This window comes from Magallana gigas, chromosome 1 (assembly GCF_963853765.1).
Source record: "Magallana gigas chromosome 1, xbMagGiga1.1, whole genome shotgun sequence".
In the NCBI taxonomy this organism is placed as follows: domain Eukaryota; kingdom Metazoa; phylum Mollusca; class Bivalvia; order Ostreida; family Ostreidae; genus Magallana; species Magallana gigas.
Window position 1 is genome coordinate 32,161,099 of NC_088853.1, and position 26,197 is coordinate 32,187,295.

At 30.3% G+C, this 26,197-nt stretch overlaps 2 protein-coding genes across 5 annotated transcripts; both read left to right on the top strand.

The window, feature by feature from the left end:
- Nucleotides 1-12,667: 12,667 nt before the first annotated feature.
- Nucleotides 12,668-18,906, top strand: LOC136270021 (receptor-type tyrosine-protein phosphatase kappa-like). 4 transcript variants are annotated; one of them, XM_066066212.1, is made up of 9 exons: nucleotides 12,668-13,022; nucleotides 13,182-13,322; nucleotides 14,056-14,162; nucleotides 14,475-14,587; nucleotides 15,860-15,906; nucleotides 16,631-16,944; nucleotides 17,080-17,167; nucleotides 18,363-18,427; nucleotides 18,524-18,906. In XM_066066212.1, the coding sequence occupies exons 1-9, from the start codon at nucleotides 13,001-13,003 to the stop codon at nucleotides 18,566-18,568; spliced, it is 942 nt and encodes a 313-aa protein (XP_065922284.1). In that variant the 5' UTR covers nucleotides 12,668-13,000; the 3' UTR covers nucleotides 18,569-18,906. The 4 variants fall into 4 exon arrangements, 3 of the variants coding, with proteins under 3 accessions (XP_065922284.1, XP_065922287.1, XP_065922290.1); XM_066066215.1 differs by having other exon boundaries at nucleotides 16,634-16,944; XR_010707656.1 differs by lacking the exon at nucleotides 18,524-18,906 and having other exon boundaries at nucleotides 16,631-16,948; nucleotides 18,363-18,396.
- Nucleotides 18,907-19,949: 1,043 nt separating this feature from the next.
- Nucleotides 19,950-24,844, top strand: LOC136270015 (receptor-type tyrosine-protein phosphatase T-like). The gene is made up of 11 exons (XM_066066206.1): nucleotides 19,950-20,103; nucleotides 20,619-20,770; nucleotides 20,992-21,127; nucleotides 21,541-21,687; nucleotides 22,031-22,118; nucleotides 22,433-22,506; nucleotides 22,602-22,736; nucleotides 22,846-22,965; nucleotides 23,059-23,204; nucleotides 24,132-24,267; nucleotides 24,507-24,844. The coding sequence occupies exons 3-11, from the start codon at nucleotides 21,092-21,094 to the stop codon at nucleotides 24,579-24,581; spliced, it is 957 nt and encodes a 318-aa protein (XP_065922278.1). The 5' UTR covers nucleotides 19,950-20,103; nucleotides 20,619-20,770; nucleotides 20,992-21,091; the 3' UTR covers nucleotides 24,582-24,844.
- Nucleotides 24,845-26,197: the final 1,353 nt, after the last annotated feature.

The following is a 26,197-nucleotide window of genomic DNA, read 5'->3' on the forward strand; positions in this document are numbered from 1 at the left end:
CAGGACCTGCAACAAAAACTTTAACCAGGTCTGGACGCCGACGCCGGGGGTATAGCATAATCAACCCCTGACTTCGTCTCGGTGAGCAAAAAATGAACAATTTTCATAACTCATTAGTTTAGAGTACTCTTATTTTAGTTTCCAAACTTTCAGCGCAGATCTATCTTCATGATAGTTTGTGTATTATGATACATTAATGTTGTTCTGTAAAACATTTTTAAACAATATTTTGATATTTCTATCGTGATATTTTGGCATATTTAGCTGATAATTCATTGAGGTCAAGTAAAAATTAACTCTAATTCTTGCATAAAATTAGGTTTTTTTAAGCAATATCTGACATTTTTGAGACGTGACCTTATTTTATTTTTACATTAAACATTGAGTGTATTCGTATACAAAATATTTGTTTTGAAAGATGACATTACTAATATTTTTATTATTGCGTCATAATTTGACTACTTCAAAATTCTATAATAATCTTAACATCTGCCATTGTTTTAGTACTGGTATTTGAAGCCACCAGTCAAGCAAGGTTTATAAAAACTGAATTATATATTACTTTTACAGTCACTACATGTGTTCAAACTGTAAAATATTGTCTAACTTCTTCATATAATAAATTTTCATGCCAAATGTCAACAATACTTTCAAGAAAATAACCAATTCTGTGTGAGGCCCGATATTTCGAAAAATTGGCATGTGATATGGGTCACAAATAAAATAAATGAACATTTTATCTCCCCATCTTTATATCCAAGTGATTTTCAGATGAATGACATTACTAGTGTATCAGGTGCCAACCTCCTTAATGTTAATTGATTTCTTGTCATTGCTTCAACATCCGAATTTTGTAAAGTATTGTGTGTCAGATAAATGTTTTTGATTTTCAATAATTACATATGTATTTTAGTTATACAGACGAAACTTTAATGATATACTTATACGAAGTAATTACGGGATATAACTTATTCAACAAGAGGCCAATTGGCCTTAACGGTCACCTGAGTAGCATATATCCCATACACAAACTTGTCACGGAGTCTCATATATGCATCTTATTAATTAGGTTTCATACTGGAGTAGAAAAATTATAAATTTGTAATGACGACCACATTTCAAAAAGAACCGTGAAACCTATAATTTTGGTGAAAAACTAAAAGATCTGGTCTACAAAATCATGAATACAGTTTTCCTTTCAGGTGTGTGGGAGTAAAGAAGATAATTTTTTAACGTTATATGCATTAACATCTATACATCCATTTTGGCCCTGCCCTAGAGTCAAAACCAATCCTTGAGGGGACATGAAAATTAAAATTTCAGTAGTGGACTTCCTGGTAAACATAATTATTAGTCAGTTTTTTTATACAGATGTGTGAGAATATAGAAGAAAATTTTTACACATTTATTTATATGCATTACCAATATATTGCCATATTGCCCCCCCCCCCCCCCTCTTCATGTCATGAACCCCTGACCAAGGGGCCATGAATTTCACTATTTAGGTAAAGGAGATTGTGGATATCATAACCATGTATTCAGTTTTTTTGCCCACATGTGTGGGAGTAGAGAAGAAGATTTTTTAAGATTTAAAACAGTATTACTATATGACCATATTGGCCCAACCCTAGAGCATGAACATCTAATGAAAGGGTCATGAATTTCACAACTTTAGTAGAAGCCCTCATGGACATCATAACCATGTATTCAGTTTTTTGCTCACATGTGTGGGAGTAGAGAAGAAAATTTTTTAAGATTTAAAAAAGTTTTACTATATGGCCATATTGGCCCCACCCTAGAGCCTGAACACCTAATAAAGGGGTCATGAATTTCACAATTTTAGTAGAGGCCCTCATGGACATCATAACCATGTATTCAGTTTTTTGCCCACATGTGTGGGAGTAGAGAAGAAGATTTTTTAAGATTTAAAACAGTTTTACTATATGGCCATATTGGTCCCACCCAAGAGCCTGAACACCTAACAAAGGGGTCATGAATTTCACAGTTTTGGTAGAGAGCCTCATGGACATCATAACCATGCATTAAGTTTTTAACAAATATATATGGGAGTAGAGAAGAAGATTTTCTAAGATTTAATACATTTTTAATATATGGCCATATTGGCCCCACCCTAGAGCCTGAACCCCTGACCCAGGGGTCATGAATTTCACAATTTTGATAGAAGGCTTAATGGACATCATAATCATGCATTTAGTTTTTAACAAATATATATGGGAGTAGAGAAGAAGATTTTCTAAGATTTAATACATTTTTATTACATGGCCATATTGGCCCCACCCTAGAGCCTGAACCCCTGACCAAGGGGCCATGAATTTCACAATTTAGGTTGAGGGCCTCATGGACATCATAATCATGCATTTAGTATTTAACAAATATATATGGGAGTAGAGGAGAAGATTTTCTAAGATTTAATACATTTTTACTATTTGGCCATATTGGCCCCACCCTAGATCCTGAACCCCTGATCCAGGGGTCATGAATTTCACAATTTAGGTAGAGGGCTTCATGGACATCATAATTATGCATTTAGTTTTTAAAAAACATATATGGTAGTAAAGAAGAAGATTTTCTAAGATTTAATACATTTTTACTATATGGCCATATTGGCCCCACCCTAGAGCCAGAACCCCTGACCCTGTGGCCATAAATTTCACAATTTTGGTAGAGGGCTTCATGGACATCATAACCATGCAACCAGTTTTTTCCTCACATGCGTGGGAGAAGAGAAGAAGATTTTTGAAAATTTGGCTTTTTTTGCATATTTGGCCCCGCCTGTGGCACCCCAGGGGTGGTAGAGCCATGAATTTCACAATTTAGATTCTCCTTACCATAGAGATGCTTCACACCAAAAATGGTAACAATTGGCCTGGTAGTTTTCAAGAAGAAGTTAAAAATGTAAAATTGTTAACGCACGACGCACAGACGCACGACGACGGACGAAGACCAATTGCAATAGGTCACCTGAGTGACTCAGGTGACCTAAAAATATATATAAACATAGCTTATTTTGACATATACTCTTAACTGTGACATAATCCATTTCCATATACTCACAGTGAGAAAGAATATCAATTTTATTCTTTCGATAAATGACAGTAGTGCATGGTTGATAATGTAACAAATTACATTTTCCATCATCCATAACTTCTCTATCTTATAAACGTACACAACAATGCACACACAGCTATAACGTACTCAATAAGCTGCCATTAGAGCCAGTGAAACAGAAGAATCCTTCTACTACTTTAGCACTGTTTTTTTTTTTTTTGGTCTTCAATTTTCACATAGTTGTGTGCCCCATTTACTTGCAGTTGTAACAAATCATCCTAATGTTAATGGTTAACCGCAATGTTTGTCACCTCCTCAACTATCTAAGCTTGCATTATCGTCTTTAAATCTGTATGCTCTGTTGATTGTGGGGAGATTGTAAAGATTGTTTTATTACTCAATCATTAGGTCAACTATACATGTATTTGAAGCAAAAGAAAGCATTTGAATGTAATAATACATATATTGTATGTATCTCTCTACCAAGCACATGTATTTCCAATAGCCTCGCTAATGGCGTAGATAACGTTAAAAATCAATTAATTAACATGGTATTTTTCCACTTATTTCCTGCATATAACATTTTGAAGGTCATTTATTTTTGTTTTTAAACTTTAACAGTTTCTCTGCAGAAAACACTATAACATGCGTCATGAACAACCTGTAATGCAGATTTAGTACAACAAATATGCAAGGATGATATGGTTTGAATACTAAATTGATGCACAGATTTAGATGATATTTAGTTCCATATTTGTGATAAAAAATAGTTGTCATTAAAATGATACGTTGCTACATTATATATTTCATTGAAAACCAAGTTCAAGTTTAAGATTGCGTAGATCGTTGAGTATACAAATTACCTAGTTAAAGGATAGGGACCCAATGAAGGGACATTTTTACACGTTTATTTCGGGACGCTCTCTCCCGTGCAGGACTAACAGTGGGCCAACCGTGAGCTTATTCTCTTGTTGTTTGACCCAGCCTCATGAAACCTCCAACAAGCCAACACGCGTTTTTGTTTTCAGATATTTATGTAGACTTTACATGAAATATACTTTTTCGTGAGTTTGGTATGCATCAGCACCTAAGGTCTGATTCCGACAGACTATAATTTTCAATTCAGAATAATATGTTATGAACAATGGAACAACACAATGAAGGATTAACATTATATATAGCATAGGAGGTACAGTGCAAAAAAAAATAAACAAAACAAATAGCTAATGATAGGAAAATGAAAATCAAAAAATAGAAAAATTGCTAAGGATAAAAATAGAAAAAAAGTATATGTAGTGTAGAGAAAATATGAGAAAGAAAAGAAAATACATGTAATAATAACAAAACAAAAATTGAAAACAGAGTAGATAAAATTGAAAGTTGAAGGGGAAGGGGGTGGTGGTGGGAGGGGGAAAACAAATAGGCAATAAAAAATGAAAAGAATGGGGTGTAGGGAAAGTCAGACTTACCCATTTTGATACATTTTTATACAATGTGTACATTTTTACCTAACTGACTTAAATCTTTTTGTACTTCTCATGTAAAAATGAGTTTTATCAAATAGTAGCCAGTTATTTTGAAATGTTAGTTTATCACTTCCAAAAAGTAGATTCTTAATTGTGATTGGTATGGAATTGTTGTTTATATAATTACATAGAGAATTTCTTTGGGAGGCATATAATGGACAGTGTAAAAACTATATTTTAAGGCTGTTCTTAAATCCTGAAACTGTAGTTAGTTCCACAGTATAATTGTAAATGGTATGAAAATATTGAAGTAAGATGTTCTTCTTGTAACAAGAGTGCAATAGATGATATTGTTACGAAGATTGTAGGTATTATGTGCGGAAAAGATTCGCCAACAATATTAGATACGTATTCATGGGTATAATTGTTTTATATTTTGAACAATAATAATTATTGGTTATTTCTACGTTTCTTAAGTGTTTCCTAGCCTAATTCCTGATATAGGTATTGTTTAGATGAGTTTTGTCCAAGACCAGTAATTATTCGTGCCGCTTCAATCTGTATGCTTTCCAACAAATTACTTTGTTCATCTGTACAATTGTCCCAGACTACATCATCATACTCTAACGCAAAATTTAATTCTGGACCAACACTTAGGCCCCATAAGAGGGTTCAAATTTCAAAAATAGCATTAGTATATGCTACGAAATAGACTTTTGTTTAGGTGAACGATATGTCCAATGGGACTCCTGTTAAATTATTATTATACTATTTATATAAAACAAAATATTGTGAGTGAAGAAATTGTAAATTACATACAAAATATAAAACATGCATTAGACACAACTTATTTATGTCTAATTATTCGATTTCTTAGTTTGTGTGGAAACTTAGGTTGAGTTGAAAATGCAACTAAGTGGAATATGTTTTTTTTTTTTAAATATCGGTTAAAAAGCAAAGCAGGATACATGTATATATATACTATTGTAACTAGTTAATTGACACGAAATGTAGATGATATAAACAACCGTTTTTAAAAGTTAAATGTAAAATAATAATAACTTGCATTAGTAAAAATATATCATTTGTCTTAATAAAATCATTGTATATGTTTTCTTACTAGAATGCCCCCCAGGGTTATATGGTTACAATTGTATTAACCCATGTAGTGAGCATTGCTCGGTTTCCTACAGCTGTGACCGTGTAACAGGAAAATGCAATGACGGATGTAAGTTGGGATGGGCAGGGGACAAGTGTCATGGTAAGTATTTGAGGTAAATTGGTACTTTTTTAAATAAAAATAAATAAATAATATCTATGGATTAGGGTTTAACGATGCTTAAACTTTGTTCTATGCAAAGCTTAATATTAATACGCACTATTTAATAAATAAAGGTTTAAGAAGAAGAAAACAAAAGAACTTACAAAAAAAAAACCGAATAAAATACCACTTTGTAAGATTAACAAAAAAAAGTTGAAGTTTTAGATCAAAATATTTGCTTTGTTGTGTTTTCAATCTAGTGTATTATATAATACACTAAATTGATAACGTTAAAAAATAATTAGAAAGTAAAATCAGATAAAAAATATTGTCCAACCCAAGTTCATTTTAATGTAAATATTTTTAAACGACGTTGCTATAATTTTTCTCTTTTAACAAACAAAAAAGTAAAACATTTTTGTTTCTTTTTTTAAGCAAGCTTTGTAAACCTTTTACTTGGAAAAAAAATAAATGATTCTTTTTTGTTACTTCATGTCTTAAAATATTGGTGATTTGCAAGCATCTTTGTTTAAAAAAAATACATTTGAATAGCTAATTTAAAAAAAAAATTATCAGAAAAAGCAACGTCAAAACGTTTGTGAGAAGAAACGTTATGTAACTGAACACTAGAAATCACTTCGGGGATTTTATTACATTTTGATTTGTGAAATAGAATACAAATATGCTCGTAAGATTTAATGACGGCCCGGTTCTCCAAGCTGTCCATTAACGTTAACGTTTTTGACTCATTTTCCTAGCGTTGGTCGTCCATATGTGGCGGTAAAACGGTCAGACATTCTTCAAATTAATTAAAACTTTCACATAATGACTTTTATAACTTATTGTGATCTCATATAACATATCGTTATTTTATATGCTTCATCTGTACATTTTCTTGAAAAATTTTAATGAAAAATGCGTGCAAAAAATAAAACAATTAAAAGCTGACATGCTCTGTGAATCATATGTTATCAACATAATTAATATGTATATTTTTTAATGTGCATTTTAAAATAAACAAATCTTTACATTTTTCTGCGAAAATACGTCAAGATTAAATATGAACAGTTTCGCTGAAATCATGCAAATAGTCCACCCACAATCGAACTTGTACGCGAACTTTTCTAATAACCCTCGTACATAAATGCATTCTATCAATGATGAACGATCTGGCCCCATGGGCTTCTTGTTTATACATCGCTTTGATTGTTTTTTTCCCCATTTTTATTTCAATTACACAATAAGTTATTCAATTTTTGATTATCTTAAGATTAATAGATTTGTTGCATTCGTTCATTTGGGTCTCTAAAGAGAACAAATCGCGTTAGAGCAAGGCGGTGTAATTATTTAAAACAGGTTTCAGTATTGAGTTGATAAAGTAGATATAAAATTACAATCGATAGTGTTTTACAAAATATCCAACAAATATTGACTTAAGTTAATCATGCATTATAGAATGTCAATCTGGATACTATGGTATCAACTGTAAAAACCGCTGTAGCGCAAACTGTTATATGCCTCAAAGCTGTGATAAGTCAAGCGGACAATGTTATAGTGGCTGTCAACCTGGATGGGAAGGATACACTTGTAGTAATGATGGGTATGTTTTTACCTTAAACGTATGTACTTATTTTTTTTTTATTTAGATAGTATAAAATAACTAGATAAAATAACAAGTTACAGAGAGAGAGAGAGAGAGAGAGAGAGAGAGAGAGAGGTTAAAAATGTATCTAGGATGTTACAAAGCTTAATGCAGAATTGCCTTGACTCTTATTCTTATGAATGTTTTGCACCTTTTGACACACCACTGTTGGATGTAACAAGGCAAAAATATATTCAATAAAATTATAATCAAAAGAAATATGTTAAAATTGCAGTATTTTGCTTTAAAAAAAGAGAGCAAAACGTGATCTTCGTTTTGAAAAGAATCTCCGTAAGATCGCCATTTTTTTAATGTATGATCACACGCTAGTTAAAGAAATAGCATTGTTTTAATTTGCTAAACCATAAGAGAAGAAATGTTAATAGCTTTCCTTATTAAGATATCTATATGTTTTCATTCATATTCATAACATGCAAAAACTGTATTGTCACATAGCACTGACAGGCGGTACCAGAAACGTTATATAACGTGGGTTTGTACCCTGGGCTTTATTTATACTTCATTTACAATATTGCTTAAATTTTCACCAAAATTTATAATTATATCATTTGGTTTTAAATGCTAACATTAGTTTGTTTGTTACTAATTCTAGAATGCCCCCAAGGGTACTATGGTTTCAAGTGTAGTAACCCTTGTAGCGAGCATTGTTCTGTCTCCTTCAGCTGTGATCATGTAACAGGAAAATGTTATGATGGATGTATATTAGGACGGGCAGGGGACACATGTCAGGGTAAGTAATTATCCGTGCAAACAAAACCAAAACATTCAAAACATTTTAGACATGATAATCTCTATTGCTATCAATTGATTACATTTGTCCCTCAGAATCTTTAAATGCATTTAAACATGTTTACATTTGTAAATGCAAAGAGGATAATATTCCTTCTGATAAATGCTTTTGTATAGAGTTGAAGAACAAAACCTGTAGTAAAAACTAAAATTTAAAGCAATATGAGTTGTAATTTTTAGAATTTTATTTTGCTGCAAAAACCTGCTAGTATGATAAGTCTGCATATAACTTAAACTTTTATGATAAATAAGGTTTGAAAAAATCATTAATTTTTGTCAAAGGAAATCTTTCTCTTCTAAGGAATATATAGCAAATCAATTTTTGTACAGGACGACAATAATTCAATTTTGCTCCAAATAAGGCTTCTTAACGGCCTTTTCCACAAAAATATGGCCAGCAGAAATTTAAAAACCATGATATTTTTGTCATTTAAGTAGAAAAGAACATTTTAGTAAAAAAAAAAATCAACATGAAAAATGCAGCTCATATTGCTTTAAATAGAGTTTTACAGAGTCTGTAAATAAATGTTTACTTAAAGTTAGCATACATTCTAGAGTGTCAACTTGGATACTATGGTGCCAACTGTATTAGATGTAGCGCACACTGTAATGTATCTGGAAGTTGTGATAAGTCAAGCGGGCAGTGTATTGGAGGCTGTCAACCTGGATGGATTGAATATTTTTGTAATCAAGGAAAGTCTGTTTCATACCACTTACATTAATTATGTCATGACTAAAAGTTGAAAGTGGCAGTAAGGTACTACTCGATTGTATTGCACTGACATCTATTTTAAAGGATAATACTAAGTTTTTGATCTTATTCAAAATAGTTAATCAATTTCGCGATTTTGAAAATAACAGTAAAAATAAGACGGTAAATTTTCCATATGCTTCCTTAACACCCACCCGTGGACTTTTTCGTTACTACAATATATCAAAAACACATGTCGGATGTTTTACTAATTTCTTCACCTTTACCCCCTAACACTATTCTCCTATTTATTCTTACCGTAAAATCAAGTAACATTTTACCTATAATGTATTACGGGACACTTTTTTGCTATAGAAACAAGAATGTTGTGTTTAAATAGGAGGCATACCTTTGAAACTTATTACAAAAACACACTTACCTGCTAAGAAAATCAGTGGCTGTATTTAGATAAAGAAAAAATAATACATTTTGTAGTTAACATTTTAATGTTGTGAACATCACTTGAACAATTCTATTGAAAATTACAAAAGTAAAAAAAAATATATTACTTTATACTTCCGGATACTACCGGAAGCCACGGACTACTACTACTTCTCGTCTGCATGTTAAGTTTTGCTTTATCAGACAGCAAAGATAAGTTGCTTTATCATTTACCAATTACACGTATGAAATCTCGCTCAGACAAACAAAAAAAAAAACAACCAAACAAACAAAAACATATAAATTAAATATCTGACATATCTCCACGAAAGATAAATATGTTTCATTTGTAATGATCGATTAATTTAGTTCATTTGTAAGGGTCACTTATACTATTGCACAAGAAAAGTGCTTATATTTCAATTGTTACTGATAAACTTAAATATTTACTAATAATATATACTGACAATGTACTAACATTACTGATAAACTTAGACAAATACTGGTATTTTTACTGACGCTACTGATAAACTTAGAAAAGTACTGACAAACATAGATAGAATTGATAAACTTAGAAAAGTACTACCACGTTTTACTGACGTTACTGAAAAACTTCGAGAAATACTGACACGTGCTGATAAGTACTGCTTCTTTTAATTTTTGTCTTACTGAAATTGTAAAAACATATTTTCACTTAAAGTAGATCCAGTGTTCTGTGACATCACACTTTTTTGTAAAACTTTGAATTCTTTAAAAATTGTGCAAGATAGTTTTATTTATTTTATGTGAATATAATCACATGGATGTAATTAGAATTATTGGTAGGTTAAAGATATTTTCGCACTTAATTTTATACTAAATTTCCAAATTTTTATATATTTTATCTATGCAAAGAGGAAATAACTCTTTTTCTGACTTTTCTCTCAGTTGTATGTCTAAATGCTATAGTTTTTTTATTCCAACGATTGATTTTAAAATATTTTTGTAATTTTAGTTTTCTGATAAAGTTGACATTAAAATTAAACAAGAAAAACAAATTTCTGCCTACAAGATTTTACTTTTAACAGAAAAAAATAAATTTTTTTAATGCTAAAATATGCTTTAGTTTATGTTTATCTGGCATCTCAAAAAGTGTGATGACAGGTATATTTTTTCTAACAATTGATGACATTTAAGTCTATTAAGTCGAAATCAGTTCGGTTTTTCAACTTTCCTCAGAGAATTTTACGAGTATGGAGCTACCTTAATGTCTTAATTATGCTTTTTATTTATCTACAGCCATGTAATGCATATGCGATGGGTGTCAAAAAATAGAGAAGACTAGAGGTGTTTAAAAAGTTTAAGGAAGAATTTGCCTTCAAATTGTTTTTAAAAATTAAATATTGTTTGAGATTAAATAAGTGAAATAAAAGAATGTTAGTAAAATAAAAGAATGTTAGTGAAATAAAAGAATGTAAAATCATAATTCGACATGCAGCGCAATGTCAAAACAAAAACTAAAAATCAACAGTATGAAATGAAAATTGCGAGGAAAAGGCCCTTTTAAATAAAAATGTTCAGGTGAAAAAAAGAAAATATTTGTTAATAATTCTTGTATTTACTAAAAAAATATTTTGGCTGTAACAAAACTTCTCATGATTTTTAAAGCGCACTGTATAAGAAACTGAAGTGTTGTAATAAAATGACGATGCCAGTGTTTAAGGCGTCTGATTAAATTTTGTAAAGACCTTAAAACAAATCCTAAGCGGCTTTTGAAGTAAATAAAAATAAGATTAACAAAATTGCTTAAAAATGCATTGTGGACACGTTAGACAAGTAATACAGGACAAGTTTGGAGTCGGCAGATCGTTTGTACTTAGTAAATATTTAAAAAAAAAAAAACTAGAAAGAGCCATTGAATAAAACAAAGAAGTCTAGTGAAATTACAGTGAACAGATTTTAAGTTATGTGTTCTGTCTACGTTATTTTGGGACAACCATCGTATGTAGAACCGACTTCTTTTTATCATTCCTTAAACATTTCAAGTACATCCATCCACGCATTTTTTGTCAGATATTGCATTTAAAAAATTTAAAAAAGTAGAAAAAAGGAATAATAATAGAGAAATGGAAATCAAACAAAAGCAAAAACGTCTTCCGTTTTCCGACAGAAGACTTTTATGTTCATGGTATATTGTATGTTTCGTAAGACATGCGTCAAAGAAAAAAAAAACAAACAAACATACAAACAAACAAACAATCAAATACCACCCCCACCCCCAAAAGATATCTAACGAAAGTTAAAATACCAAAATACCAACATGAAAGAGCATTGCAAAACAATATGATATCGTCTTAATTATGTTATTATCTCGAATGTGCATTACTTTTGTATTCTTTGAGTTGGCTTAGTTAAATAAAAACACATGATTAGATATATAGATTAACTTTTTAAATGTATTCTGTCTACGTTATTTTGGGACAACCATCGTATGTAGAACTAACTTCTTTTTATCATTCCTTAAACATTTCAAGTACATCCATCCACGCATTTTTTGTCAGATATTGCATTTAAAAAATTAAAAAAAAGTAGAAAAAAGGAATAATAATAGAGAAATGGAAATCAAACAAAAGCAAACACGTCTTACGTTTTCCGACAGAAGACTTTTATGTTCATGGTATATTGTATGTTTCGTAAGACATGCGTCAAAGAAAAAAAACAACAAACAAACAATCAAATACCACCCCCCCCCACCCCCCAAAAAGTATCTAACGAAAGTTAAAATACCAAAATACCAACATGAAAGAGCATTGCAAAACAATATGGTATCGTCAGAATTATGTTATTATCTCGAATGTGCATTAACTATGTATTCTTTGAGTTGGCTTAGTTAAAAAAAAGAACATGCTTAGATATATAGATTAACTTTTTAGATGTATTTTATGTACGTCAACCCTATCGGTAAATTGAAAAGTTGTTCAACCCTATCAGTATAATTCAAAAATTGTTTTAGGGATCCTTTTATCCATACATTTAAAGTAACATTTTTTCAAGTATTTAACTGTTACTTCATTCCGTATTTACAGTCCAATAGATTAAAATGACGTAGCAGGGTTTGCAAAACTATTTTGAAAAAACCCCGAAAATCACATACATGTAAATATGTCAGAAATCTTATGTTTAACTTACGCTTGCACTAACAATATGATTATAATTTCAAGTGTAAGTAATAAGGAATCATTCTTTGAATACTATCAGGTAACAGTTTCGTTTTGGAAGGGATCAAATTTATCCTAACTATTATTATATTGAATATGACCACGTCCCAATCAAAATTTTCCCTTGATTTATGTAACACTCAAAGAATGTTATCTTAATTTAAATAGCCACTATACACTGTAAATATGATAAAGACCATTTCTCAAGACACGATAGAACATTTGGTATTTTATCATTATGCAAAATAGTTTGCAATTCCAGCATAGGCAATCAAAACATAACAATTCGATGTAACATTTATAGCATGCCCTCCTGGGAGATATGGACCTCACTGTTTGATCAGTTGTAGCAACAATTGTATTGATAGTAGATCATGCCATTCAGTAACGGGATTTTGCAATGGAGGTTGTCAAGAAGGATGGATGGGTTCTCTTTGCAATATAGGTTTGTAAATATTGGTGCACATCTAATTAAGAGGTCTACGCAGATAATGTATATTTTGTGAATAAACAAATATGAGAGGCATTCGTTCATAACAATATTTTTTTGTTTCATCTAAACTATAAGCTGATTGTACTGAAACGATTTTAAATACTATCGTAGAATGTGTCGCTGGTTCCTATGGTAAAAATTGCAGTAAACAATGTAGCTATAACTGCAATGAAACCAGGACTTGTGACAGATTTACTGGTCGATGTGACGATGGATGTAAACCAGGGTGGAAAGGCGTTACGTGCAATGAACGTAAGTGTGTAGTATGGTTATGCTTCTATGCAAGGCTAATAAAATACCGTTATATTTATACATGTACCTTTAACATTTTGTACTAAAACATGAATTCTTTTAACAAACCTTTTATCATTACACCGTTAATAGGTAGTTTTGTATTCTATAATTATACTTAAATATTTATCTTTTTTTGTGGACAACATAGTTGAATTGATCTATATATAAGACCAGTTAATCTGAGGTCATTTTATGTTGTTTAGTGTGTCCTTAGACAAGGCACGTGATCTCTATTGTCCCAGTTCACCAAGCTGCGATCGGATTATGCTTACAGTTAACTTGAATGAGCCGGTGTTCCTTTTCCAACCCTTAGGGAGTCAATGAATCTCATCCGCTTAACAATACTGAAACTGAATATAAGAACTCGCCTAAACACCTTCTCGGATAATGATTTCACTTCATTTATCTTTTTATAATAAATGGTAATGAAATATTAAAAACATCATTGAAATTTGATGTTTTAGAACACAATGCTGTCTCTTCTTCAACATGCTTTGAGAAGCGGCAATAGATATTACGTTTTAATTTCTAAATGGATTAAAATTACAGCGAAGTACTTGATTCAAATATATAAATCAAAATACAAACAAAAAACTATTGATGCCAATATTATCAAGGAATAACCGGGAATGTATAATGTAATCGTTTCCTGTTTAATTAATTTAAATTAATAATGCATTGCGTATTACAGTTTGTGATCAAACCTTGTATGGTATTAACTGCTCAGAGAATTGTGGATCAAATTGTGTCAACTCCTCTTGCCATCACGTGACTGGGAAATGTAATGTTTTCATTCAGGTATATGGATACCAACTAAGTATGTAAAAAAATACTCATTAAATCAATGAAATGTTTTCTCTTGGTTTTTCATGTGAGGTGACTAATTCTCCTAAAAAAGTATGCATTGTCTTCTGAAAAACGATCCATAAATATTCCCTATTGAGATACCAGAAAATACAATCTAGCTGCTTATACTTTTTTCCTGATATTCCTTTAATACTTATCGGTACATGTAAGCACGTTTCAAAGACGATAAACCATATTTTTAGAAACCACAATTTTAAAAGTTTTAGTAATAATCAATAATATTTATTTCTCTTTTAAATTCAGTCCCTAAAGAACACCGACAGCAGTAATATTCCAACGTTACCAGTTATTGGTGGGACATCTGCTGCTATCATCATACTTATTTTTATCATTGGTGTCATCATTGCATACAAACGGTAAGAAATCTAAGAAATGGAAGATTTTGCAATGACAAATTACGTGCATTAGTCAACATTTTTTTTGCACGAAATTGTTAATCAGAGATACTTCTAACTTCAGATATATGTAAACGTTTTTATAAATCTTACTTTACTACATCTGCAGGTGACATTATATTAAGTATTTTTAGAAAATTAAAGTAATATATTAATTCCATTGCCTTATTTGTGATGTATCGTTTGGATGAACGGAAGTCAGTCTATATTTAAAGTAATGTAACGATGATTGTTTGTACTGAAAATACATTAATATATTAAACTATGGTAATTGGATAAATGTATTATTAGCAATATTTAACTATTGCGTGCTTGTTCTTACTGAAAAAAAAAATTGCTAATGGATAAACAGTTAAACAATTATTTCTACGTGATTCCTTGCATTTTTCCCCAAAGTCTTCGTTTTTAATGCCCTTGGTGATTTTCAAAGTTAAATTTTCTTAATAAACGCAATTTATCAAGAAAAATGAATAGTAGTAAATGATTTATTTGTAAGGATTCCTGAATTGCCAAAAAATGATGTTCAGCTTTATCATAGTAACTTTACTAGTGACTGAAGGGCATGCATTTTGATTCTCGTAACAACAAGCTAGGCAATATCTTTAATTTTTCTACATGTATCATGTTCCCGTGATCAACAGATATCAAAATAAAGATGTCCATGGATTTCCTGTAATTTGTTTTTCATTACATTTTTAAACTTTAATTTACTCAAAATTACAAGTAAGTTTGTCAAAACCAACCTCTTTGAAGTTGTGAACCGCTATTTACAGAAAAAAAAAATATGTTCGAATCATAGAAGGTATTTTTATAGTCATGTGTACAAATCTGTCTAAACATCCTCTTCTTATTAACAATCAATATTTTAAGATTCCGCAAAGTCGGGGATCTAGATTGTTGCCAACATTTTAAAAAGCAGTTAACAAGTAATTTTTAAGTAATCAACCGGTTAAAAGTCACAATGAGTGCGTTTTGTAAACACAGATGCTAACATGTTTCTTCCTGCTGGTAGCATGGGCATATAAAATGAAAGTACTTGGATAAAGTTAAACAATCCATGAATATACACACACTAAAGGTAAAGAATAAAATATAGAATAAAATTGCAAAAAATATATAAACACTACACAAAAATATGTTTATGTGTGTGTTTTTTTTTTAAACATTTTCTCTCCATTTTTGTTCTGTTAAATTTTGTAGTACGAGGATATAATGTAAGTTTATTTATTGTAGTATTAGACGTTCTTCAAAATTTAAGCAAAACCAATCCTATTCCAATGGTAAGTAACGCACATCTGAAATATGTACAACAAATGCTAAACAGAACAAACGAAAACGTGACGCTTTCTGACAAATGTTAAGTTATATTTCACTTTTAATGAAAATATATTTGGATAGTTAAGTGTACAGTTAGCCTGCTGCTGAAAATGAAATAGAAAAGGGGTTATCATCTATTTTTATAAACAGAATAGAATGCAACACAAGTTAAATTATTTTTCTACTCCTGTGTAAATGAAAAAGAAAATTAACTATTTTCATAAAATAAAAAAAAATGTTGGGGACTTTTTCTTTGTAGAAATCAATAATAACTTATATTTTGCTACTTTTTTTTTTTACAATAAACAATAACATCATGCAAAATAAATAACTAAAGTCAACTGTTTTCTCAAATAAATATTAATGTCATGCATAAAATAAAGGGTAACTGATTTTAAAATCACAATGAACATTGGAGTTCTCCCTGTAACAGCAAACCTTACGTTAAAGCAAAACCAATATTAAACATTAAGAAACTGTACTCATTTGTAAAATTCTATTGTTTGTAAATGCAAATTTTGTTTACTAAAAAGCGTTGGCTTAGACGAATATTTTGTTGGTTTAAATACATGTACCACAATCACTAGGTTAAATACAAAGTGTTTTAATGGGAAAAAAGGAGAACAAACGTAGGAAACAATCTCAATATTTAAATTTAAATATACTAAACATATTTTTTTTAATAAGCAGCCACCACAAACACGATGGCCTTTTCAAACTTATATCAAAATGTTGGATTTGAAGTACAAAACGAGTCGAATGATATCAGTCTTGAGATTCAATCAAGGCCGGTAGAAAATAGTGAACCAACAGAAGTACATAAAACAACAGAACTAAAGGATGAAGAAATTGACATTGACGAAAAAATACACGAGGAAAATCCTTACGGAGATTTTTATGTGATGAAAGAACCCTTGCTTGGTGTTGAGATATCAAACTTGGAAAGTGTAATTAAAGAAAAATCAAAGAATGAGAATGATGGGTTTAAAAAGGAATATGCAGTAGGTGAATCTCTGTTATAAACTACTAAGTTTTAAACTACTTAGAATAAAAAAATAATCAGTCTTTAATCATATTTAGTATGTACGTATTTTTTCTTACAAATAACTGTATGGTAATTTATGTCCTTTTTTCAGATGTTGTTATATGGAGAGAGGTATCCATGTGATGTTGGAAAACGCACTGAAAATATCTCGAAAAACAGATTTAAGAAAACCTTTCCATGTAATAATATAATACTCCCCCCCCCCCAAAAAAAAAATAAATAAATAAATAAATGAATAAATAAAAAATAATAAAAAACATAAATGATAATGATTATATTAAAGATATGAGACAACTCTCAGTGATTGTGTGAGTAAATATTCTTGGAATCTAAATGACGTCATAATAAGCAGCATAATGTTATATTTATTCAGGGAAAATGTCATATTTCAACTTTATCTGTCCAAATTATACAAAATCTACAAGCGTAAAATGTCAAAATATACTATTTTAAATGAAAAATATCTTCAATTTTTCTTTTGTTACGTATCTTACTCATTGATGTCGCCACACGCATGTTTAATAGAAGAGACAACTAATCAGAATGTAGTGTTAACATAAGACGTATTAAATACAGATACCCAAGATTTACATAAGTGTCAGTTACACTGTAGGATAAATCCAGGATAATACAAACATGAATATTTTGTTTTATCAACAAGTGTTATAAGATAAGCAGTTAGACATTTACATGGCTCGAACGTGTTTCATCTGTCAGTGTGACAAAAAACAAAAGTGTAAAACTACCACGTATATTATGAACGATGAATTTTGCAAATATCATACGTAACGACGTAACATGACTTTAAATCATGAACATGCTGTTAGAATCCTTTGATTCATTGTAAATGAAAATAACATGGCATTTCCAATGAACTTCAAGAGATTGAGAAGGTTTGGGACTGATGAAGACACCATTTTTATCAAGCGATTAACAATAGAATTCAATCAGTGATACTGACAAACATGAACTAATTGCCGATCGAATCATTTTATCATACGTAGTAATAAACCTCGGACTATTGTTACAATTTTTAATTTTTTTACTAAGGTAAAAAAGTGGTCTTTTTTTAACTGGTAAATGATGCAATGGCACGACAACTTCAAAGAGCAGAATCATTCCGACACATAAACATGAACCCTTTGTGAAAACATTCTTATGATATTAATATTCAGCATTGTTTAAATAAAAATATAAAATTGACCATAATGTTAACGATCATAAAATTCAGAGTTGCCTTAACCTACCCGCGATCTTGTGAAAATATATCATATTTATTATCGAATATTTAATATTGTTTTTTTTCTTAAGATTCAATGTAATAGTATTCTTGATACAAAAATAATTAGATCTAAATCTTTCAAAAATCTGTAGATGACCATTCGAGAGTTGTATTAGCCAACAAGCGATCAGACTACATCAATGCTAATTACATCGATGTAAGTTCATTTCATTTCTGTTAAAAATATTTTTTTTTCTTTTTTTCTTATATATAAAGAAATGAATATTTATTATTGGCATACTATCTATTTTAGGGGATTGAAAGAGAAAGATGTTTCATAGCTGCTCAAGGTAATTAGTGCGCAGTCGATGTATTTCTTAACTTTTCAATCTTGCCGTTTTTAGTTCATCTAAGCTGAAAGCTTAAGTGAGCTTTTCTGATCAATGTTTGTCCGACGTCCGTCTGTCTGTCTATCTGTAATCTTTATTTTTAACATTTTCGACTCCTTCTCCAGAACAACTGGGCCAATTTCAACCAGCAAGACACGAGACATTATTGGGTGATGGGGATACGGGTTTGTTTATATGAAAGTACGTGCTCTCTTTCAAGGGAAGTTAATTAAGAATTAATTGCAATTTGTTGGTATCTTAAAACAAAATGTGTTTAGGTTCGGGGATTTAGATCAGTCTGAGGAAGCGTTTATATATTAGTCATACATGATGAATTTCGGCATGAAACTATCACGAAAATCAGGAGTTAATATATACAGATTGTTGTAAGGATTACCCATCCGAAGCATACAAAACAAGTGGTTCGTGTAATATAACAGAGAGGGCTCTGTGGTGGTTTGTGGATGTAACCCGGGGCTCTATCCGAGGCACATGTCTCAGGCCCGTGATATGTCCTGATAAGGTTCTATGCCTATACTGTCTTTATATCTGCACCTGACACAAGATGCAGCCAGACACATATAGCTTATAAAATGTGATAAAATATTAACACTCTAAGCTAAACTGAAAATGAACACTCTGCAGTTGTATTGCACTGTTCACCGTACCTGCTCATTCGACAGCCGAACGGTAAAGCATCTCTAATCTCGTGTGCGCTCTTATATATATACTAGTGTCTTTGATTTGATTTGAACATATTTTATTATACAAAATACAATTGGGATTGGGCACAAGCTCTATAACTTAGACCGCCCTCTCCCAATACAAAGATATAATACAATATATGTGTACACAACATAAATAAAGGTCAGTGGATAGAATGGACGTATACATAAATGCAATTAACATGTATAAAATAAAAAACGGTGTACTAGTAGTTATAAGATCAGTTAAATCTTTCAGTATTTTTGATATTATAAACTAATGTAAATAAATGCTTGTTTTCATTGTCACTTATTGAACTGTCACTCCAAAGTAAAACATGAGTATTGACACTGTTAAGATTTACAATTTGAAAAACGTCATTAAATAGAACATTTCTAGCATCTTTATATTTATTACATGTGAAAAAATAATGGTAAGTATCTTCGAGTTTACTACACGAACAGAGTGGACTGTTGATAATATTACATCGAAATAAATCAGTATTTAGTGCACAATTGTGACGAAGTTTAGTATGAATGATATTCAAAAATGTATCCCCAGTCTGTTATGTGCATCTTGTTTGATATGCCAAAAAAAAATGTAATATTTAAAGTCTTTATAAAATAGTTTAGTTAAATGTCATTTATATGTCGTTTATGTGATTCCAAAGTGGAAATGCATCCAATATTGGCCTAACTTACAAACATCAATAGAGTGCGGTAGTTTCACGGTTCACTCTCTTGAAGAGAAACAGTATACGTTTTACGTTATCCGGAAACTTAAAGTCACCAATAAGAATGTTAGAGTCATAAAATATGTTTTGTGGTGTCCTTTGTTTTCTGCTTATATTTTTTGTTTTCGCAATTTTTTTATATATGTCGACTACAGTGTACATTGAAATGCATAACATGAAAAATAAAATAGACCATCTGAATAATAAGCATATCTCTACAATGGCTTAAAACGCAGATATATCTCAGGACGACCTACTGAGAGTCATGTTTCTTGTAATTTGTTATTTGCATTAAAGATGAATTTAATAATAAGTAAGAATCATCAGCAGAAGATGGCTGTAACATTGTTTAAAGATAGTATTGTATAATCACTTAATGAAAACGCACTACTTATCATCTGATTATGTAAATCAAAGTTCATTCTAATGTCACAAAACCAGGATGGGTCGTTGTTTTATTCCTATGCGCTTTCTTCCATTGGACATTTTTATGATAATCATATTATAAAATAAACTAACATTAACAACTATGACCATCATCAAACAAGTTTTGCGTAAATTATTTCTTTATTCGTTTTTAGCGCAAAAGCGCCAGTAGAACAATTACTCAGTATCATTATACCGCCTGGCCGGATCATGGAATACCAGAAGCGCTATGTCTCTTACTATTTCATGATCAAGTGACGAGATCCAAAATTGACAGCCACAATGGACCTGTCCTTGTTCATTGCAGGTATATAGACATGTCCTCGCCGTATGAATAACCTATTATACTGAATTTTATTTAAACCATTAATACTATATAGTAGAATAGACAGCATTCATCTGTATTTGACAGGTAAAAACACTTTTGATTATATTTAGAGGGGTCACTCAAGTGTTAACCAACGATATAATAAACATTTTTAACAATCATGATTAGACAGTTCTGAAATTGATGACTTATAACTTTAGTGCTGGAATAGGGAGAACAGGAACCTATATTGCAATAGATGTACTGATTGAAGCAGGGAAAACGCATAGCAAAATCAACATTGCAGAGTATGTGAAAAAAATGAGAAGAAACCGGATGAATATGGTCCAGACCTATGTAAGTGTGAGATTTTTTGATAGAAAAAAATCATTAACATGAAACGCTATGTTATAATTAAAATTAGTTCTTAAAATGAATCAAAATGTCATTTAAAAAACCAGTATTAAATTTATGCAAAAGGAAAAAAATGGTTTTAAATGTACTCTGCTTTACATCATACCTCAAGAAGTAAAAGAGTATAATGGACTAATAAGAAAATCAACTATATTAAATGCTCTTCTAATTCTGTATAGATTTGGGGGATTTTAAATCAATTTGCATTTATTCATATTGCAACAAACAACAGATAAAGTCTGGGTAAACCATATGTGTTAAAATATGATTTTCAGGCGTTCATATTAAGTTTGGGGGCTAATATATGATACCATGTTGAACTTTTAAACATTGACAAATTGTATATTCGCAACAAGGAACAATACAAGACTATATTCCTTACCCTCCATGAGATGTTTAAAGCACCACCAACTGTTTTGAGTACAACAGAATTTCTTCAGAAACTTCAGAATGAACTCTGTAATAAGCCAGCTAATGTTTCAGCATTCAAAAAGGAGTTTCAGGTTGGTTTGTTTAAAGCATAAATCAAAAACAAAGTGAAAAGTGGATGATAAGAATAAGAAAAAGTTTATTATTTATTTCTTTTGTATCTTAACCATGGAATTTTTTAAATTTTCGCTTAATGAATAATTTTAAACAACTAACAATTACAAAATACATTTAAATCATTTTGCTTTTTTAAAAATTGTAATCGTATTTGCTGAAGTCCATGAACATGAAATTTATGACATTCATAATGTTAACAGATTTTACATTTTGCAACATAGTATTTTTGTTCAATATCATGTCTCAAAAGACAGTTAATATAAACGTTTGTTTTTAATACAATATACACGTACCCCACAGAAACTACTGGCAGTTCGACCACAATACACAGCAAAGGACTACAAAGTGTCTTCACAGTTTCATGATTTTTCAGCGTCCATTCACCCTCGTAAGTAGCCTTATTTTACATATTGGAATTGAGTACTTCTTTTCTTAATTTCGCAATATTTCTAGTTAGGTTTCAAGACCTTAAAAACCCAATACAATACATTTTTGTAAGAGAGGATTAACAATTACAAAGCTCAAATCATTGTAACATATGGAGAGTAAAATATTTGGAAGCAATGGTAATTTTTTATGTTTTGAAAATGACATAGATTTGCAACACAAATATGTTTTTATTTGTCGTCATCGTACATAGAGCGAGTAGTATAAGTTCTTTAAAATATCTAAATGACACTGATAAATATCCGATTTTTTTAGTTGACAAGCACATCCTTTTCCTTACGTCAAATGTACCAAAACGAGGAAGGTACATAAATGCTATAACTGTTCCCGTAAGTTTCGAAAACCATTGTTTTCGTCAATTTTGGAATTGTCTTTTTTCAACATAAAGAAATCATTATTCTACATGTAGTGTTTTTTTTTTTAGTCTTTCACCAATCAAAATGCGTTTATCATCACCAATTACCCGACAAAAGGTGACGCTGTTGACTTCCTTCGACTGATTATTGATTATGACTCTGAAGTTGTTGTCTGTATGGAACCTCTCTGCAGTATAGAATGTGTACGGTTTATTGATTTGTATAAGGCTGATTTTTTTAATCATTTTGGGTTTTTTTTCAATAAAGTTTGTGTTGATTTTGAAAATCTTAGTTTTAAATTTCCTTTTTTAGGCGAGCACATGGCTTCCAACTGCAACCAGATCAAAACAAGTTACTCCTTTCACAACAAAATTACGACACGAACAAACAAGAGACGTCAAGAGCAGCATAATCGAAATAATCAAAGAAGGAGTTAGTATACAATATTTGTAAGGCATCAAAACTATACAGTCAAAATACCATTTTTCCGAATGATTATAACAAAATTGTCATATCTTTCTTAAGAAAAGCGATGAAACATGGTCTGTTGAGATAGCTGAGCCAATGAACGACATCAAAGAAACTCATTCAAAGACAGTAACTCACCTCCTTAGCTTGGTATCGTTTGCACGAAACATTGAAACAGAATCTCCAATTATTGTCTTAAGCAGGTACATTGTAATTCCTGTTGCAGGTAGATATATAATACATGTACATGTACACCGTTGCTTTGTTTTCATTTTTTCATTTACTTGGATTGTTTTGTTTGGTTCATTTTGTTCTTTGTATTTGTTTAAGAAGTTTTTTTTGTATTTGGGTGTGGGGGTGAATTTTTTGTTTTGTTGTTTTTTGTTTTTTTTTTTTTTTGGGGGGGGGGGTCTTTTTTTGTTCTTGTTTTTTGTTTTTATTTTTTTCTTAAGGCACAAACAATTTGTCTTTTTTACTGAAAAAAAAAACACTCAATGAGCTGTTGATATTATCAGCTAAAAAGATACTAAAATGCTTTAATACAATTAGATTTATCCCTCTAATAACAATGACTACAAACATTTATTAAGTTGTTTTTTTTTTATTTTTATGAGAAATTATATCATTGGCCGTGTATTGAGTATTGACATAATGCTATTTTTTAATTTAAAAAAACAGTAAAGTAAATTGTTATTTTGCATACAATAAAAACAATGATTGTTTCTTAAATGATATGAAATAAGATAATTTATTGATGTCCAGACCCCCTTTATACCTTGCTGTATTGTTTGTAAAGAATATAAGGATTTTTAATTAAACCAATGGATGTCCCAACCAATATTTTGAAATATATTTTCAAATTTTCTTTATTGTGAAAAAGTCTAAAACCGCTCTAGGTTAAGTTTCCTTGACATTGTCAAAAAAAAATAAAAATAAAAATACCCAAAACATTAGACATAACGAGTGTAGAGTCCGAAGATAAATACTGACTTTCACAGAATAAAACTATTGTTTTCTCATGATTATTACTTCATTCCAAATGTATAACATCAATCATAAGATCAATGATTGTTAATGTATAACAGCAATCAAAGTTAAAATAGAAATTACATCTTATTTTATACTTAAAGGGATGGTGCCGCTCTGTGTGGTGTGTTCTGTGCTGTATACAACCTGATACAACAACTGACAATGGACGAGGAGATAGACGTGTTTTCTGTGGTCAGACTCCTACAGACACGACGTCTTGAACTGTGCTCAACCTTGGTAAAAAAAAACGATGTTTATGGTGTTTTTCTTTAAATTTTTGCCTGTAAAAAAATGATTAAATAAAAAGATATATCAGACAATTAGCTTTTTTTATTTATTAAAGATTTTTCATTCGCGTTATATTCTTTGCATTTATTTTTACAAATTTTATGTAAACACAGATAAATGTAATACGTTAATTCAGTCTAAATAACAACAACTTTTAAACGTTGTATCTATCTTTTATTTCGCTACAGGAAGAGTACCAACTGATTCAGGAAGCCTTACAGAGTTACATAAAATCGTGCGAAAATATCTACTATAACCAATAATTTTGCAGTTACATATGACAATATATATTTTGTATGTTGACTTTTTTCACTTTAAGATTGTATATAAAGATAAATTACTTTTATATTGCATTTCATAATTTGTATCGTAACGGTTATGTATACATGTTAGCAATGCATTTCCGTTGTTTTGTATATACCACAAATTATTTTTTTATGTTATGAATAACATTGCCTTACTTTTTTTATAGTGTTCAAATCAGAATTGTTTTTCCAGAATGTTTAGATATACACAAATACGAATACATAACTATTTTTTACGGTTTATGATATAAACAAAGATATTTGATTAATATTGGTTATATTATCACTTAATATGTATATCATCATTGAATGTCAAAGGTAAAGACACATACGGTTTAGCAGATGACATTTCATTGGATGTTAGAATCTCTTCATTTTCAACAACTGAAATTTACATGGTTCTATTTGACTAAAGTTCAGTTTAATGAATATAAGATTTGACAAACAAAAAAAATATTGAAAGATGAACTACGAGGATATTGCCTTTTAATTGTAAAATGGGTAAGTTTATGTGTTGCATCAGTCTGACTATTTGAAAATTTTATTTTATCATTGTATTTGATATGCCGCATATATGTTTTTGTTATTCTTAAAGAATTATTGAGCAAAAAAGTTATGGTTATTCATAAGTTAAAAGTTGGTTTTTTTTTAATTTGAGTACATGTCTGTGTCTATATGCTAAGAACATATATAACAAAAATAATTATGAATACGTATATTTTGGAAGGTATTCCGTTGAATTCGTCTTCAAATTCATTCAAATATTGACGATTTATCGCTATTTAGAGGATCAGCTTGTCCACAAATGTTCTCCTAACTGTAAAATATATTGAGCTAGACAAGATAAGGAATGACAAACTAAGGACTGTATTTCTGTATTAAGGAATTCATATCGGTCACAAAAACACAAATAGCCAAAGCTCTGACGTACTCGAAAATTTGAATAAAGATAGTTTCGTCATATCTTGCTTTTGTTTTTGTTTTTTAATAATTATCTCCTTTCTAGATAATATTCTGTAATCAAAATGACTTTAACTTTACAATAACTTTTATTTAACATTAAGAAAAAAGGGTTGACAATTTAGATATTTATCAACAGGAGTCTAAATTTTAAAAAAAAGTACTAAGAATTGTTGTTTCCTTTCATTATATTCTTTTTTCAATTTTATATGTTTTGTCTCAATTATTTACAGCAGTATATTTTTAATTATTTTAAACCAAATAGAATCGCAAATAGAAACTTCCTGAACAACCACTCCATGTTAAGGTCAAATCTCACTCAGATTGAAAAATCTTTTTATTAATATCGGGTCATTGATCTGTAATTGGTTATTGTACTGCATAGTACAATTACATAGAAAAAAATATATGAATATAAAAAAGAATATTTTGAACAACTATTTACTAGACTAGGTACATTTTGATTGCGTACTCTCTTGCCCAGCGTTTCATTTCCATTCTGATGTCATCTTTTAGCTTGAAGCAATGGTAATTTTTTATGTTTTGAAAATGACATAGATTTGCAACACAAATATGTTTTTATTTGTCGTCATCGTACATAGAGCGAGTAGTAT

Coding starts and splice junctions, on each gene's coding strand:
- LOC136270015 (XM_066066206.1), top strand. CDS start 21,092: ATGAGAAGAAACCGGATGAATATGGTCCAGACCTAT. Junction 22,119..22,432: donor TTCAGCGTCCATTCACCCTC/GTAAGTAGCCTT, acceptor CGATTTTTTTAG/TTGACAAGCACATCCTTTTC. Junction 22,737..22,845: donor CTCTCTGCAGTATAGAATGT/GTACGGTTTATT, acceptor TTCCTTTTTTAG/GCGAGCACATGGCTTCCAAC.
- LOC136270021 (XM_066066212.1), top strand. CDS start 13,001: ATGGGTTCTCTTTGCAATATAG. Junction 13,323..14,055: donor AGGCGTTACGTGCAATGAAC/GTAAGTGTGTAG, acceptor TGCGTATTACAG/TTTGTGATCAAACCTTGTAT. Junction 14,588..15,859: donor GTCATCATTGCATACAAACG/GTAAGAAATCTA, acceptor TATTTATTGTAG/TATTAGACGTTCTTCAAAAT.